The sequence below is a fragment of the Nerophis lumbriciformis genome, linkage group LG01, assembly GCF_033978685.3.
Source record: "Nerophis lumbriciformis linkage group LG01, RoL_Nlum_v2.1, whole genome shotgun sequence".
Lineage (NCBI taxonomy): Eukaryota > Metazoa > Chordata > Actinopteri > Syngnathiformes > Syngnathidae > Nerophis > Nerophis lumbriciformis.
This window is the reverse complement of record NC_084548.2, coordinates 52,353,071-52,369,560: the sequence shown is the minus strand read 5'-3', so window position 1 is coordinate 52,369,560 and position 16,490 is coordinate 52,353,071. Positions and strand designations below refer to the sequence as shown.

At 39.2% G+C, this 16,490-nt stretch overlaps 1 protein-coding gene across 2 annotated transcripts in view; it reads right to left on the bottom strand.

The window, feature by feature from the left end:
• arhgef25a (Rho guanine nucleotide exchange factor (GEF) 25a) overlaps positions 1–16,490 on the bottom strand; it is a 155,719-nt gene that overhangs the window by 53,571 nt on the left and 85,658 nt on the right. For both annotated transcript variants that reach the window (XM_061986167.2, XM_061986176.2), the window contains one exon: positions 4,721–5,022. In XM_061986167.2, coding sequence (XP_061842151.1) covers positions 4,721–5,022 — 302 coding nt within the window. The remainder of the gene's footprint in view (positions 1–4,720; positions 5,023–16,490) is intronic.

Genomic DNA, 16,490 nt, shown 5'->3' with positions numbered 1-16,490 from the left:
ACAGGAAGCGCTTCTTCTTCTACTGTAAGCAACCACCCGCCCCCGGAAGAAGAAGAAAAAACGCGCGGATATCACCGTACGTTTCATTTCCTGTTTACATCTGTAAAGACCACAAAATGGCTCCTACTACGCGACAAGGATCCGGTTCATAAAAAGACGCAATCTCTCCATCCGCACACGGATTACTACCGTATTTCACAGCAACTGATATTCCTGTGAACCGCACTGTGGAACGGGAGCACGTACGGTGAATATTCGCACCACAGGGAATGAGAAGTCATCCTTCACTGTGGTTCTAGCTTGCCATGCTAACTTCCACCCATGGTGATATTCAAAAGGAAGACCTTGCCAAAAGAGACCTTTCCAGCCGGCGTCATCATAAAAGCTAACTCGAAGGGATGGATGGTTGAAGAAAAGATGAGCGAGTGGTTAAGGGAAGTTTACGCGAAGAGGCCGGGTGGCTTTTTTCACACAGCTCCGAAGGCAAACACACCTTCACTAAGACGGGCAGACAGCGCCGGACGACATACGCCAACATTTGCCAGTGGATCGTAAATGCCTGGGCAGATATTTCGGTCACAACTGTGGTCCGAGCTTTCCGGAAGGCAGGATTCACAGAACTGCTGCACAACAACAGCGACACTGAATCCGATGACTTCGACGAGACGGAGCCGGCCATTTTTGGATCCCACGCTTGCGCAACTTTTCAATTCGGACACCGAAGACGAAGAATTCGAAGGATTTACGAATGAAGAATAACTTCAGAAGGTGAGCGCTATGTTTATTTTGTGTGTTGTGACATTAACGTTCGAGCAACATTATGTTGCTATTGCTCTACACCATTTTGAATTTTACTATGTTTGTGATTGCACATTTGCGTACATTTTGGGACAGAGTTGTTAGAACGCTGGTTTTCAATATATTATTAAAGTTTGACTGAACTATCTGACTGTTTTTTTGACATTCACTTTAGCGCAGCGTTTTTTTGACATTCACTTTAGCGCAGCGTAGGCGCGGCTTATAGTCCGGGGCGGCTTATTGGTGGACAAAATTATGAAATATGTAATTCATAGAAGGTGCGGCTAATAATCCGGTGCGCCTTATAGTGCGGAAAATACGGTATATATATATATATATACACACATATATATATATATATATATATATATATATATATATATATATATATATATATATATATATATATATATATATAAGTTAATACAGTCGAGGTTTCTGTGGTTTATCCGTTATACAGTGCTCCATACCGAGGTAGAGCGGAATATACGCTAGGTCAGAAAAAAACACAGAGGCTATATGATCCCTACAAGCCTGTTTTGCAGGTTTCCCTGCTCGTCAGGGGATTTTATTATATTGCAATATTGTATTGTTTTATTTTTAAATTCCCTGTATATCAGATAAACCACAAAAACGTATATATATATATATATATATATATATATATATATATATATATATATATATATATATATATATGTGTATATACTTATATATATGTATATATATATATACATATATATATATATATATATATATATATATACAGACAGAGGCTATATCATCCCTACAAGCCTGTTTCGCAGGTTTCCCTGCTCTTCAGGGGATTTCAAAATAAAACTATAAAATATTGCAATATAATAAAATCCCCTGACGAGCAGGGAAACCTGCGAAACAGGCTTGTAGGGATGATATAGCCTCTGTGTTTTTTCCTGACCTAACGTATATAAGTAAATACATATATATAAATAATTAATATATTATCATAGAATTATATACTTGTATAATATGATATTTTAATATATAATATAAATAATGTATATATATATATATATATATATATATATATATATATATATATATATATACACACACACACACACACAGTTGTTGCTCAACAACTGTGAATGCCCTGCCATAAACCATCAAACGGAAATAAATGCTCCAAGAAATTAGTTGTGGCAATGCTTAAAATGATCAAAATACGGTAAATATTGTAAATGTTACATATTGTTATTAACGTGTCTGTTACTACATTATATATATACTAGCAGTGTGTATACAAAACGTTGATGGTGGGTTTTGAAGTTGTTTTAGAGGGCTTTGAAGGCTACAACGGTGACTCCAAATTGTCACATCTTCCAAGCGTTTTTTTATCATCTTTAAACCCCCCCAAAAAAACAATTCTCGTCTCTCATAATTGTGAACAATTGGCAAAAATCCAAAAAAAGTGCCGTTCCCCATCAAAGTACATGAAATTGTCATCTAAAAAGTGCAAATATTTTCATGTGGTGATGAGCCACAGCATTAAAGACTGCAGGTTCCATTATTTACATCAAAGCCAGCATGCAAAGGCCTTGTGGGCCAATACCAAAACTGAAGCTTGCTTACAAGGTGGTCGCCTTCAAGTAAACATTGAACCAAAGCAGACAATGCCTTGTGTGTTAACTCAGTGTTTTTCAACTTTTTTTGAGCCAAGGCACATTTTTTTCATTGAAAAAATGCGGAGGCACACCACCAGCAGAAAACATTAAAAAATGAAACTCAGTAGACAATAAAAAGTTGTTCTCGCAAGTGTTGGATATGAATTCAAACCATAACCAACCAGGCATCACTATAGCTCTTGTCTCAAAGTAGGTGTACTGTCACGACCTGTCACATCACACCGTGACTTATTTGGAGTTCTTTGGTGTCTTCCTGTGTGTACCGTATTTTCCGCACTATAAGGCGCACCGGATTATTAGCCGCACCTTCTATGAATTACATATTTCATAATTTTGTCCACCAATAAGCCGCCCCGGACTAAAAGCCGCGCCTACGCTGCGCTAAAGTGAATGTCAAAAAAACGCTGCGCTAAAGTGAATGTCAAAAAAACAGTCAGATAGTTCAGTCAAACTTTAATAATATATTGAAAACCAGCGTTCTAACAACTCTGTCCCAAAATGTACGCAAATGTGCAATCACAAACATAGTAAAATTCAAAATGGTGTAGAGCAATAGTAACATAATGTTGCTCGAACGTTAATGTCACAACACACAAAATAAACATAGCGCTCACCTTCTGAAGTTATTCTTCATTCGTAAATCCTTCGAATTCTTCGTCTTCGGTGTCCGAATTGAAAAATTGCGCAAGCGTGGGATCCAAAATGGCCGGTTCCGTCTCGTAGAAGTCATCGGGAGTCAGTGTCGCTGTTGTTCTGTGAATCCTGCCTTCCGGAAAGCTCGGACCACAGTTGTGACCGAAATATCTGCCCAAGCATTTACGATCCACTGGCAGATGTTGGCGTATGTCGTCCGAGGCTGTCTGCCCGTCTTAGTGAAGGTGTGTTCGCCTTCGGAGCTGTGTGAAAAAAGCCACCCGGCTTCGCGTAAACTTCCCTTAACCACTCGCTCATCTTTTCTTCATCCATCCATCCCTTCGAGTTAGCTTTTATGATGACGCCGGCTGGAAAGGTCTCTTTTGGCAAGGTCTTCCTTTTGAATATCACCATGAGTGGAAGTTAGCATGGCAAGCTAGAACCACAGTGAAGGATGACTTCATTCCCTGTGGAGCGAATATTCACCGTACGTGCTCCCGTTCCACAGTGCGGTTCAGTTGCTGTGAAATACGGTAGTAATCCGTGTGCGGATGGAGAGATTGCGTCTTTTTATGAACCGGATCGTTTAGCAGGAGCCATTTTGTGGTCTTTACAGATGTAAACAGGAAATGAAACGTACGGTGATATCCGCGCGTTTTTTCTTCTTCTTCCGGGGGCGGGTGAAGCGCTTCCTGTTCTATGGGGGCGGGTGAAGCGCTTCCTGTTCTATGGGGGCGGGTGCTTTCCTTGGCGGTTGCTTGCGTAGAAGAAGAAGCGCTTCCTGTTCTACCGGGAAAAAAGATGGCGGCTGTTTACCGAAGTTGCGAGACCGAAACTTTATGAAAATGAATCGTAATAAAGCGCACCGGGTTATTAGGCGCACTGTCAGCTTTTGAGAAAAATTGTGGTTTTTAGGTGCGCCTTATAGTGCGGAAAATACGGGTGTGTTAGTTCTTGTCTTGCGCTTCTATTTTGCCTTTTCCTGTTTTGTTGGTATTTTCCTCTAGCAGTTGCATGTCTTCTTTGAGCGCTATTCCCCGCACCTGCTTTGTTTTAGCAATCAAGGCTATTTAAGTTGTCGCTATCCTTCTTTGTGGGGACGTTGTTGATTGTCATGTCATGTTCGGATGTACTTTGTGGACGCTGTCTGCTCCACACGCTGTAAGTCTTTGCTGTCGTCCAGCATTCTTTTTTTGTTTACTTTGCAACCAGTTCAGTTTTAGTTTCGTTTTGCATAGCCATCTCTAAGCTTCAATGCCTTTTCTTAGCGGCACTCACCTTTTTTTTATTTTTGGTTTAAGCATTAGATACCTTTTTAGCTGCACACTGTCGTCTGCATATTGTGATCACGACAAACCATGTTCCCGACATTTACAAAACAATTAGCTACTTGCTGCCACCTACTGATATGGAAGAGTATAACATGGTTACTCTGCCGAGCTCTAGACAGTACCGACACTCAACAACGTCACATTTACAGATTATTATTACTGGTTTGCAAAAAATATTTTTAACCCAAATAGGTGAAATTACATATTCTCCCACGGCACACCAGACTGTATTGCACAGTGGTTGAAAAATACTGTGTTTGCTGATGTGTCCACCCTAAAATGTTCACTGCTCACCAGTTCTGTGTGTGTGACAGGCAGGATGGTGAGCGGCCCATCAAGTTTCGGGGGGCTGCCCAGATCCAGGCTGTGGGACGAAAGGGGTGTAGGTTTTCCCTCAAGTTTGCGGATTTGACGTTCCCCTTTAGCTGTGGCCCCAGCACTGAGCTTGCGAACTGGGTTTGTGAGCCATTTTTTCAGGGTGCTGACAGAACGCTTGGAGCCAGGGGAGCTGGGGGCCGAGCTGCCTGAAGCCTGTGGGGGCAGGGACGCCACAGAGGTAGAGATGCTGCCCTCACTGCCTGCTGCCGAATACGAGTCTGTAGGAGGAGCAAAAAGAGCAATGGGCTATTGGTATCACACTGGGTCTCTAAGGGTACCTTGCTCCGCATGTTCACGTTGCAAGAATCATTGAATTAATTAATCTATGGGAAAAAAACAAGCCCAGCATTTTGTGAACGCCAAGTGGAGCATACGTGAGGGCAGTGGTGCAGGTCGGCAGGAGGTGGCCGAAGGACTGGAAGCAAAAGAGAAATAAAAACAAAGAGTGGATATATAAAAATAGCCTGCCCCCTAAGTCGCAGCTGTGCCACTGTGAGCTGAGCTGTGAAGCACACTCTGTTTACAGGAAGCCGAGCATTTTCAGCTTTTAGCATTTAATCATATGATTGACACACATTTAGACGCAAGGTAGAACATTGAGATTAGCTCAGTATATGATACATATTAATGTACTCCAGAGACGTTGTGATGTCACCAGTAGAAAGGAAGTGACCCACGGGTTGGCGGGGAAGTGGACTCCCACTTTGATTCCACTATAGAAAATAGATACGTGCTTTGGACTGTTTGTTTTTTTGGCCTTGTCCCCCATTTCCGTCCTGTCTCATCCTCCCAAGCCCTGTGGCCTTTTTTCCGTCTTCCTCAAGCTCAGAAGTATAACTTGCTTCTCAGCGTGAGTTGAATGTCTGGAGTGTTTTATCGGTTCAGTCATGCGTCACATACATCTTTTTAACCCTGACCTGACCTTTGACTCTTGATCCGGACTTCACAGTGTTCTTACTGTATTTCTAAACCAAAACCAAACATTTTATTTGCATATTTATCACATCTTCAATATTGTGAACAAAGCTTAACAAAATTCTAGTAGCAGTCAGTAAGGTACTGTGAAGGTAGTTTTGTAATTGTTGCTGTTTTGAGTAACAGCAATGTGTAATGTCTTGTGATTGATGTATTCTTTTGTATCATGACCTGTTGAAAATGTTTACTGTATTAACCTGCCTTAGGACAACGGATGAAAATGAGCTATTGTGCTAACTCCGGCATATTTACATTGTTGCTCTATGTTGATGAATATGCATTGTCCTAATTTAAATAAATAAATAAACGTAAAGAGATCTTTAAAGGCAAATAATCCATAAGTATTTATAATTTTTCATGGTCAAACAGCATTTCCCCATGTAATAGCTTCAGGAGTGTATAATACTACAGCTGTGGGTTTGCATAAAGAAAAATGTTTAAAAATGTTTAAAAATGCAATTTAACACATGACACTTAGTAGCCATACATAAAGTTAGATAGTATATATTTTGCAGTTGCTAACAAAAAGCCTGCAAGGTTATTCCACAACAAGAATATACTGGTAAGTTTTTGGGTTATTTGTTGTGTTTTCTGATCATGTTACTCTTATTCTATTGTTGTATTTTTGTAATTGTTTTTCTGATCTGTCATTTCCTAATTGCGAGATCACAAGGAGTCTGGTGAACGGGGGTACCAGGAATCATATCTGTTCCAGGTCTGCAATTAGGCCTATTTGTGCTAGCTGTATGCAGTTAGTCAGTGCAGGTTCGTCCAAGTACATGGCAAGGACTACTGGATCTCTTCCCTACCTCTGAAGCCCTCGTCATTCCTTCTTTTTTCCAACCAGCCCCGTAAGGTATCGTGCATTTCCATAAGCTCAGTAATGTTCGAGGTTTTTTTTGCCTCCTGTTTCCGTTCTTGTTGTGTATAGTCTCTTCTTGTATTTGTCTTTTTTGCCTTGTTTATGGACAGTTCTACTAACCATTGAGCTACACCTTTTGTTACCATTTTTACCTAGCCTTTCTTTGTGGAATACAATTTATGGATAAACCTGAGTTTATTGAACTTATTAAAGACTTTTGTTTATGCAAACAACTCTGCCTTGCATCTTGGGTTCCGCTGCGCTGCTCACCATAACACATAGACTCCTCTAAAACCCCAGCATGTGTCGCCACAGGCCATACCAACTGCACTTTTGAGTAAAGACCAGATCAGAACTAACCTGACTCTCGCCAGATCCTTGTAGTTCACTGAGCTCCACACAAGGATCTGAGACTTCTCAATAGGAGATGTATTTCAGAAGGCGGGGCCTTGTAAAATAATAATTATATGTGATTGGATAAACCACTTGTCCGTTATCTTGAATGACGTGCTACTTCAACTACTCACATCAAAATCAACCCGTGATGCTGAGGAGAGCGACCCTGGGAAATGCAAAACAGAACAGCCGTTCTGGATAACGACCAGTGTTGGGACTAACGCGTTACAAAGTAACGCCGTTATTTTCGGCGGTAACTAGTAGTCTAACGCGTTATTTTTTATATTCAGAAACTCAGTTACCGTTACTACATGATGCGTTACTGCGTTATTTTACGTTATTTTTTTATATAGTATCGGCTAGAAACTGAAAAGATCTGAGTGTGTTTTATTGGAGAGCTGCGGTGTCGTCCTTCTGATTCTTCCTGTGTCACAAGGGGGAGAAAGGGCGCGCTGTGTGTGGGTGTGTGTGGGGCGGGGGGGGGGGGGGGGGGGGGGGGGGTCTGTGTTTACTAACAAGACATCATAGCAGAGCCGAAGCTGAGTTTCCTTAACATGGAGATATTTTCACTACTTTTCTTTTGTTGAGCACAAAGAAAAGAACATTTTAGTTAAATGTAAGTTGTGTCTTGGATCAAAGATCCTATCTACTGCCCAAAACAGCAATTCATATCTGCTGAAACAGCTACAAAAGCAACATGCTTCGACGAAGGTAGTAAGGAGAGACACAGACTCCGATGCCACTTCACCTCCACCTAAGGATTTTAACAGAGGGACTGCTAGGCAGGACAACATTGATAAAGCCATTGCAGCGTATGTGGTTGAAAACATGCAGGCTATTTCTACAGTGGAGTCACCCGCTTTCAGGCAGCTAATTAGCATGACAGCAAATGGCACAGAAATATTTTCACGTACCCGGACTATGAGGACATAAACATGGAAAGCGAGCTAAAGAAAACACTCCAAACTCTGCCTCTGCTCATCATTCAGCACTGAAGGTACACACACTCTGTTAATTCTCTTATATACTCTTTCATTCTAGACTTCTCGAGTGTTTGATTATCACATCACTCTAAATGTATAGACTATAAAGTTCACAAACATAAAGAGGGATCCTCGTGGGCCAGGCCAATCTTTCCTTATCTATAAACTAAAACTGGGGAAATGCGTAGAGCGTTCTGGGCTTCAGTACAGTGTTGATCTCCTGAAGACATGATTTTATTTCACAATTCCTTGAGAGAAAAAAACGCCTAGTTAGGTGTGTGTGTATAGCAGTGTGTGTGCTGTATATAGTGACATGACATATAATCATGGCATGTGTGCCTTCCTTGGATGAAGCCAGGTTTACAGCTATGTTGTGACATGTTGTTATTATGCGTTTTGTTACTTATGTATGTTATGTTGCAGCTATTTAAAATAGTTTTGTCAATTTGTTCTGGCCCAAAATAAATTGGCCCTTTGAAACATATCTTTGTCTTTGTGTGTTGTATGTCGACCACATTGCTTAGCAGAGTTCAGTGATGCAAATGCATGTCAAGTTGATCAACAGATTGTATTATTCTCCAGTGCAATAACAGTACTGAAATGAAGGCTAAAAAGGCATTAATGGAAGCCTTAAAAAAAAGAAGAAAGACTAAATAGTTACTTTTCACAGTAACGCATTACTTTTTGGTGTAAGTTACTGAGTTAGTAACTGAGTTACTTTTGAAATAAAGTAACTGTAACTAGTTTCTGGTTTTCATTAACTAACCCAACACTGATAACGACACAGCGAAAAGTTAGAGAACTTTTACTGAAACAACGCAGCAATGTCAGTAGACAATCGATGTCGTTTGTGCAAAGAATATATGCGAATAAAAAACTTAATTGGGAACAGTAAAAAAATATTTCACAAAGTCGCCAACGAAAAAAGCAGATCAATCAGCGCGTAGACAATTATACAACAGGGTTCTGCACTCGTCCCATTTCCTTCACCGCCAGTGGAGCGATTTAGTAAATCAAGCTCTTGCCAAACCTGGTCGGAAGAAGAGCCAAAACATCCTTGCCACCAATAAATGCCTTCAAAACCGTTCTCTGTTCATCTTTTAAATAATTAATATTTGATAGATTCGACAAAACAGTTGCAATAGCAGAATCAATGTCAGCACACGACTCCTCGCTGCGTGCCGCCATTGTTGTTTGAATCAAACAGTCGCTTCGGCGCTACGTCACATCTATGAAATCCCGCCCGGCGATCCTGATTGGTTCATTATTTTTTGTTATCTTGAAGGAGTTTGCCCTCGATCCCAGATCCTTGTTTGGAGCTCAGCGAACTACAAGGATCTGGAGAGAGTCAGGTTAGATAAGAGCCAGGCAGAATGGTGATTGAACAAGAGGACACAGAGCATTAAGGCTCTGACATTGAAACTGTCTATATGTGGTGTATCACGATGTAAAAGTGTATGCATGTTCAAGATTAATAACTAAACCACAAACCAAGAATATATAATTGAATACAAATGTTTTTCAAAAGAGAATTGTTTTGGGCGCTGCGATTCCAGAAAGCTAAGGACCAAGGCGGCCTGACTTCTTCCTTCACTTATTTTGTATATTCCGGAGAACAACGTCCTCTCCAGTAAATATTTGATTTTGGTCTATTTTGTCAGAGTTACAGGTGCGCTCTGCTGTTTTTAAGGACCCTTAAGGAGTGCCTTGAGGAATGCCTAAGTTATGTAAATCAAACTTTTGGCTCAGTGTTTTACGTTTGCGAGCTGGGTTAAATATCAATGGAAGGATCTGCCAATGTGTTTACAGTAGTGTTGTAACGATACCAATATTTTGGTACCGGTACTAAAATTATTTCGATACTTTTCGGTAATTTTCTAAATATAAGAGACCACAAAAAATAGCATTATTGGCTTTATTTTAACAAAAAATCTTAGGGTACATTAAACATATGTTTCTTATTGCAGTTAAGTCCTTAAATAAACTAGTGAACATATTAGACAACTTGTCTTTTAGTAGTAAGTAAACAACCAAAAGCTCCTAATTAGTCTGCTGACATGCAGTAACATATTGTATCATTTATCATTTTATTATTTTTCAAAATTATTAAGGACAAGTGGTAGAAAATTAATTATTGATCTACTTGTTCATTTACTGTTAATAGCTGCTTACTTTCTCTTTTAACATGTTCTGTCTACACTTCTGTTAAAATGTAATAACCTTCTGTTGTTTGGATACTTTACATTAGTTTTGGATGATACCACAAATTGGGTATCAATAAGTTACAGGATCATACATTGGTCATATGCAAAGTCTTCATGTGTCCAGGGACTTATTTCCTGAGTTTATAAACATAGTATAATTGTTTTAAAAACGACAGAAGGTGTTGTGATGCCAAAAAATATTGACGTAATCATAGTAGTTTCGACTACATACGGGCATGTACTTGATATCATTACAGCGGATGTTAGGTGTAGATCCACCAATGGCATTTGTTTACATTATGATGCCGGTGAGCTACGATGTGTAGTGAAGCTTGTTTAGCTATTCCTCGTCCTGCAGGGATGATACTTGTAAGAAACGTACTTTATTTGTCCCCATGGAGGCGAGGATTAGTGATTTAGAAGTAGCTAAAACATTGCCGACTGCGGATGGAATTTAGCCGCTAAGTAGCTAGCCATGTCTTAAAGCACCTTTCAGTGTTATAACTTCACCTTTATCGTTAGTTTTTAAGACAAAATGCGTCTGTTCTCCCTTTTCTGTCTACACACAGTGTCTGCTTGTAAGTACTCCGTGATTGTGCAAGGCTGAACATGCTCGTCTGCTCGTAAAACCAGCACTGTTAAAGTTAAAGTTAAAGTACCAATGATTGTCACACACACACTAGGTGTGGCGAAATTATTCTCTGCATTTGACCCATCACCCTTGATCACCCCCTGGGAGGTGAGGGGAGCAGTGGGCAGCAGCGAAGGCCGCGCCTGGTAATGTCACGACGTGACTTTGACGCGGGCGCGGGGGGTGCTGGACCGGTACGTTTCAGAGACGGTATAGTACCGAAAATTATTCATTAGTATCGCGGTACTATACTAATACCGGAACATCGTACAACCCTACAGTGGTCCAAGTTCCTCTATACATCAGGAGCACTCTAATGTTTTTAGGAATTTTCTGCAATGTAGGCCTCGCGGCCGCTAGTTGTGTAGCCCTGCCATAAACCAATCGGGTGGAAACTATCTTTGAACAATCACAGAGACACAAAAAAGTTGTCTTTAAGCCATACTTGCCAACCTTGAGACCTCCGATTTCGGGAGGTGAGGGTTGGGGGCGTGGTCAGGGGTGGGGCGGGGCGTGGTTGGGGGCGTGGTTAAGAGGGGAGGAGTATACTGACAGCTAGAATTCGCCAAGTCAAGTATTTCATACATATATATATATATATATATATATATATATATATATATATATATATATATATATATATATATATATATATGTATATATATATATATAGAGAGAGAGAGAGAGAGAGAGAGCGAGAGAGAGAGAGAGAGAGAGAGAGAGAGAGAGAGAGAGAGAGAAAGAGAGAGAGAGAGAAAGATCTACATCCTGAAAATATGCAAACAAACTGTGTTTAGATAATTGATACTTCAAACTTGCATAAATAAATATTAAGGAATATAACATAACTTGGCTTCTGAGAGTTTCAAAATGTAATGAATAAAATTCTAAAGTTGTTGATAAACAAGCAATTATTTTAATAATTAAATATGGTCATTTTAAATGAATTATTATGATAATTTAAAATCAATTATTTAAATATGTTTATTTTAATGTATAATTCTATGGCTGGATGTAATAAGGAGTCACGAAAAAATACAAATAAAAATACAATTAATTGTGATGTTTTTAGCAAAATATAGTAAAAATGTATTTAGTTTTTTTTTTTTTTTTAATTAATAAACATATTTATTTTTAGGTAAAATAAACATAATAATACAATTTATCTCTAGTCTGGATGATTTAGTTATTGTCACCCTGTTGTCCTCCCGTCATGAAAAAAGGCTGTCCTCACTCAGGTCCGCATGGAGCTGGAGGGGGCGTGGCTTCCAGCTCCGGCTGAAAATCGGGAGATTTTCGGGAGAATATTTGTCCCGGGAGGTTTTCGGGAGAGGCGCTGAATTTCGGGAGTCTCCCGGAAAATTCGGGAGGGTTGGCAAGTATGCTTTAAGCTCTGCATGTTGTACACTGGAGATGATGCTTAATTTACAAAAGCAACTGAAAGTTGTTACATTTGTGGTTGTGTGACATAAAAAGCCTCAAGTAATGCCCGCATCATCAAACTGGAGGGAGGTTTGTGTTTCCCATTGGTCCCATGCATGGGCTTATCCTGGCCGAGTTGAAATGGCTGCAGTGCAGTCACAGCCACAGCCAGTAACGCCATTTCCTAACCACCTCCAGACAGCAGCAGAGGTGAGAAGCGGAATAGAGACTGACATATATTCAACAAGCTATTGACACAAAGTATCACAAACACATGAAAAGTCTTCATCCAAATGAAACAACAGCTCAGACTGATTTACAGATGTATGATGCGCTGGGCGCACATAATCGACAAGATTCATCCCGTAGACACCTGTCGCCATAGCAACTCTGCTGATTCCCTGCTGACCCAGGAGCTTCATCTCAGTATGGTTATAAAACATTATACAAGGTACCAGCATTACATCTGTGGCATCTTTTAGCCTCGGTAACAGAGAAACAAAGAGAAATGACAAACTCCCCCACTGAGGAACATGCTCCCCTGACAACTCTGATAGATGAGAGCATTTTACATGAAACACCCACACTGTGGAAATTGGGAGAAAAGAGGATTCCCATTCTCCCTCCGCCCTGTTGCATGCTGATACTGCCTAGTGGTATTCATCTTCATAATGGGGCTTCAAAGCAAATATTACCTACAGTGATTTAGTTAATGCAGCTTAACTATTATTTATGTGCTTGTGACATGCATGAGTTTGAGCAGCAGGCCGGCATCAAGCTGGTCTAATTTTTGCATTATTTTATATTAATTTATTTTGATTGGGATTACTCCTGTTGCCCACTCACTCACACGATAACACCATCAAAGCAAGTTTCTGGTCAAGAGATGAACATTTGACCAGCAACTGGCACTGGTGCAATTAAGGAACAACGTTTCGTTACCCATTTCTGCTTTCTAAAAAACTACTGCTTCTAATAGTCACATGACTTAAAATTAGGGATGTCCGATAATGGCTTTTTGCCGATATACGATATTCCGATATTGTCCAACTCTTAATTACCGATACCGATATCAACCGATACCGATATATACAGTCGTGAAATTAACACATTATTATGCCTAATTTGGACAACCAGGTATGGTGAAGATAAGGTTTTTTTTTTTTTAATTAATAAAATAAAATAAGATAAATAAATTAAAAATATTTTCTTGAATAAAAAAGAAAGTAAAACAATATAAAAACAGTTACATAGAAACTAGTAATTAATGAAAATGAGTAAAATTAACTGTTAAAAGGTTAGTACTATTAGTGGACCAGCAGCACGCACAATCATGTGTGCTTACGTACTGTATCCCTTGCAGATTGTATCGATCTATATTGATATATAATGTAGGAACCAGAATATAAATAACAGAAAGAAACAACCCTTTTGTGTGAATGAGTGTGAATGAGTGTAAATGGGGGAGGGAGGTTTTTTGGGTTGGTGTACTAATTGTATGTGTATCTTGTGTTTTTTATGTTGATATAATAAAAAAAACAAAACAACAACAACAAAACGATACTGATAATAAAAAAACCGATACCGATAATTTCCGATATTACATTTTAAAGCATTTATCGGGCAATAACATCGGCAGGCCGATATTATCGGACATCTCTACTTAAAATGTACAATTTTAAACTAGAAGCGAGGCAAACACACATCTAGAGCACTAAATATATCTTGCAGTGTACCGCAGGGATCAATACTGGGACCAAAAGTGTTTAATCTCTATACAAAAGACATTTGTAAAGTTGCAAAAGACTTACTGTAAAGTCAGTAATATTTTCAGACGACACAATTTGGTTTTGTTCATGAGACAGCACACATGAGCTAAGACAAATATTAACAGAATAAATGAACAAATTAAAGAAATGACAAAAACAGACTAACATTGAATCTCAGTAAAACTAAAACAATGCCATTCCATAACAGCAAAAGAGAAAGTCAAACGCAAATACAAATAGACCACATAGACGTTGACAGAGTAAAATACCTTTTTGGGTGTAATAATAGATGATAAAATGCACTGAAAATCTCATAAATATATACAACATAAGGTGTAAATATGTTCTGGACCAAAAATCACTCCATATTCTCTAAGGCTCACTGGTGTTACCATATCTGAGTAACTGTGTAGAAATATGGGGAAATAACTACAAAAGTATGCTTCCGTCACTAATAATACATAATGTTGGCTACTGAGATAAGTAATATTGAAAGTCGATGATTTGTTGAATCAGCAAAAAGCTAAAATTATGCACAAGGCAAACTATAACCTGCTACCCAAGAAGGTAAAACATTTTTTTCTCAACATAAGAGGAGAAATATAACCTTTGGAGAATAGTTGAACTTTAAACATTTGTATGCACATACAACATTTAAAACCTTTAGTATATCAGATTGTAGGGCTGGACGATTAATCACATTTTGATTAATCTTCCCACGATCATAAAAACAGTATAATCGAATAAAAATGAGTATTGGGCTGCGCAACGTGCATGCAATTTTCTGAGCTTGTGATGAGGAAACGGGCGAGCCATCGTGTGAGTGAAAAAAAGAGCACTCCTACTAGAAGTTTGACATGGCACCATTGTTGCAATTTTGTATTTGACAAAGAAATAATATGTCTAATCAATAATCAATAAACTAAATAAAAAAAAGTAAAGCCATATGATGTCCGCATTCATGTAACCGCGGACGGAGTCACAGAATTGGCCAATTAAACGGAATTCGCTGCTAAACGCAAAATATTAGTGAAATGGACATGTATATCACTGAAATGCTGTCACTGTGAGTACAATAAATTTTTTCGGAATATAATGTGTCTGGGACCCCTCATTCATCCCCGACACACTCAACGTAGAGGATGAACTAAACAATAATTGTGTCATTAATCGTAATATAAATATCAATCAAAATAATCATCCATCCATTTTCTACCACTTTTTCCTTTCTGGGTTACAGCGGGATGCTGGAGCCTATCCCAGCCGCTCTCGGGCGGAAGGCAGCATTCACCCTGGATAAGTCGCCACCTCATTGCAGGGCCAACACAGAGACAGACAACCAATCACACTCACGATTATTATTTTTGCCATAGTCATCCAGCTTTATCAGTATGTGGAAATAAATCACAGAATGGATTAAGCAAAGAAGTCAAACAAAGTACTAATATGATCCAGTTTAAGAAACTGTTCAAACGCAAAGTGTTTACAAAGAAGATAAATCCTGATAAACATCGTGAACCTTATTAAAAAAAAAAAAATCTTATTCTCTCATTATGTTAATCAAAACGTACTTATAATATTTATTATTTAGAACCTTATTTATTATTCAATCAATCAATCAATCAATGTTTATTTATATAGCCCTAAATCACAAGTGTCTCAAAGGGCTGCACAAGCCACAACGACATCCTCGGTACAAAGCCCACATAAGGGCAAGGAAAAACTCACCCCAGTGGGACGTCGATGTGAATGACTATGAGAAACCTTGGAGAGGACCGCATATGTGGGTAAACCCCCCCCCCCCCCCTCTCTAGGGGAGACCGAATGCAATGGATGTCGAGTGGGTCTGACATAATATTGTGAGAGTCCAGTCCATAGTGGATCCAACATAATAGTATTCAATTTATTTACTTACTGACTCATTTATTTATTTATTAATCCACTCTTCGTGTTACAGATTGAGAACAAACAAATGTGTTAGAAATTACTCTGAAACCGACAGTAACCAGTAAGGCTTTCTCTGCTGGCCTAACATAACCAGAAATCATGATCATAATTAAAGATAAAATTAATTTTTAATTTACTTTCCCTAAATATCTAAAAGTATTCATATTCTCGTCATGTCATATTATGCTCGTTCCAGAGCTGTTGTTTTTAGTTTTAGTTTGTATCTAATCAGAATTCAGCTAGCTTTTGTTGCCATGCTGTACCAAATCTGCCCGAGACCTTCAGAATCAACAATACGGGCGTCCATGCACTGTAAGTGAACAGGGACGTACAGTGATAGACAGCTGCGATAGCCAATCAAATCACGAGTTGTTGTCAGTAAGACCTCCTAGATGGCCTCACGTTGAACATGACATTTACGCGTCCTGTGATTGGATACTCATCGGGTCCGTTAGCGGATGAATTTGAGAACAAATAGAGTTGAAAGACAGTTGCGA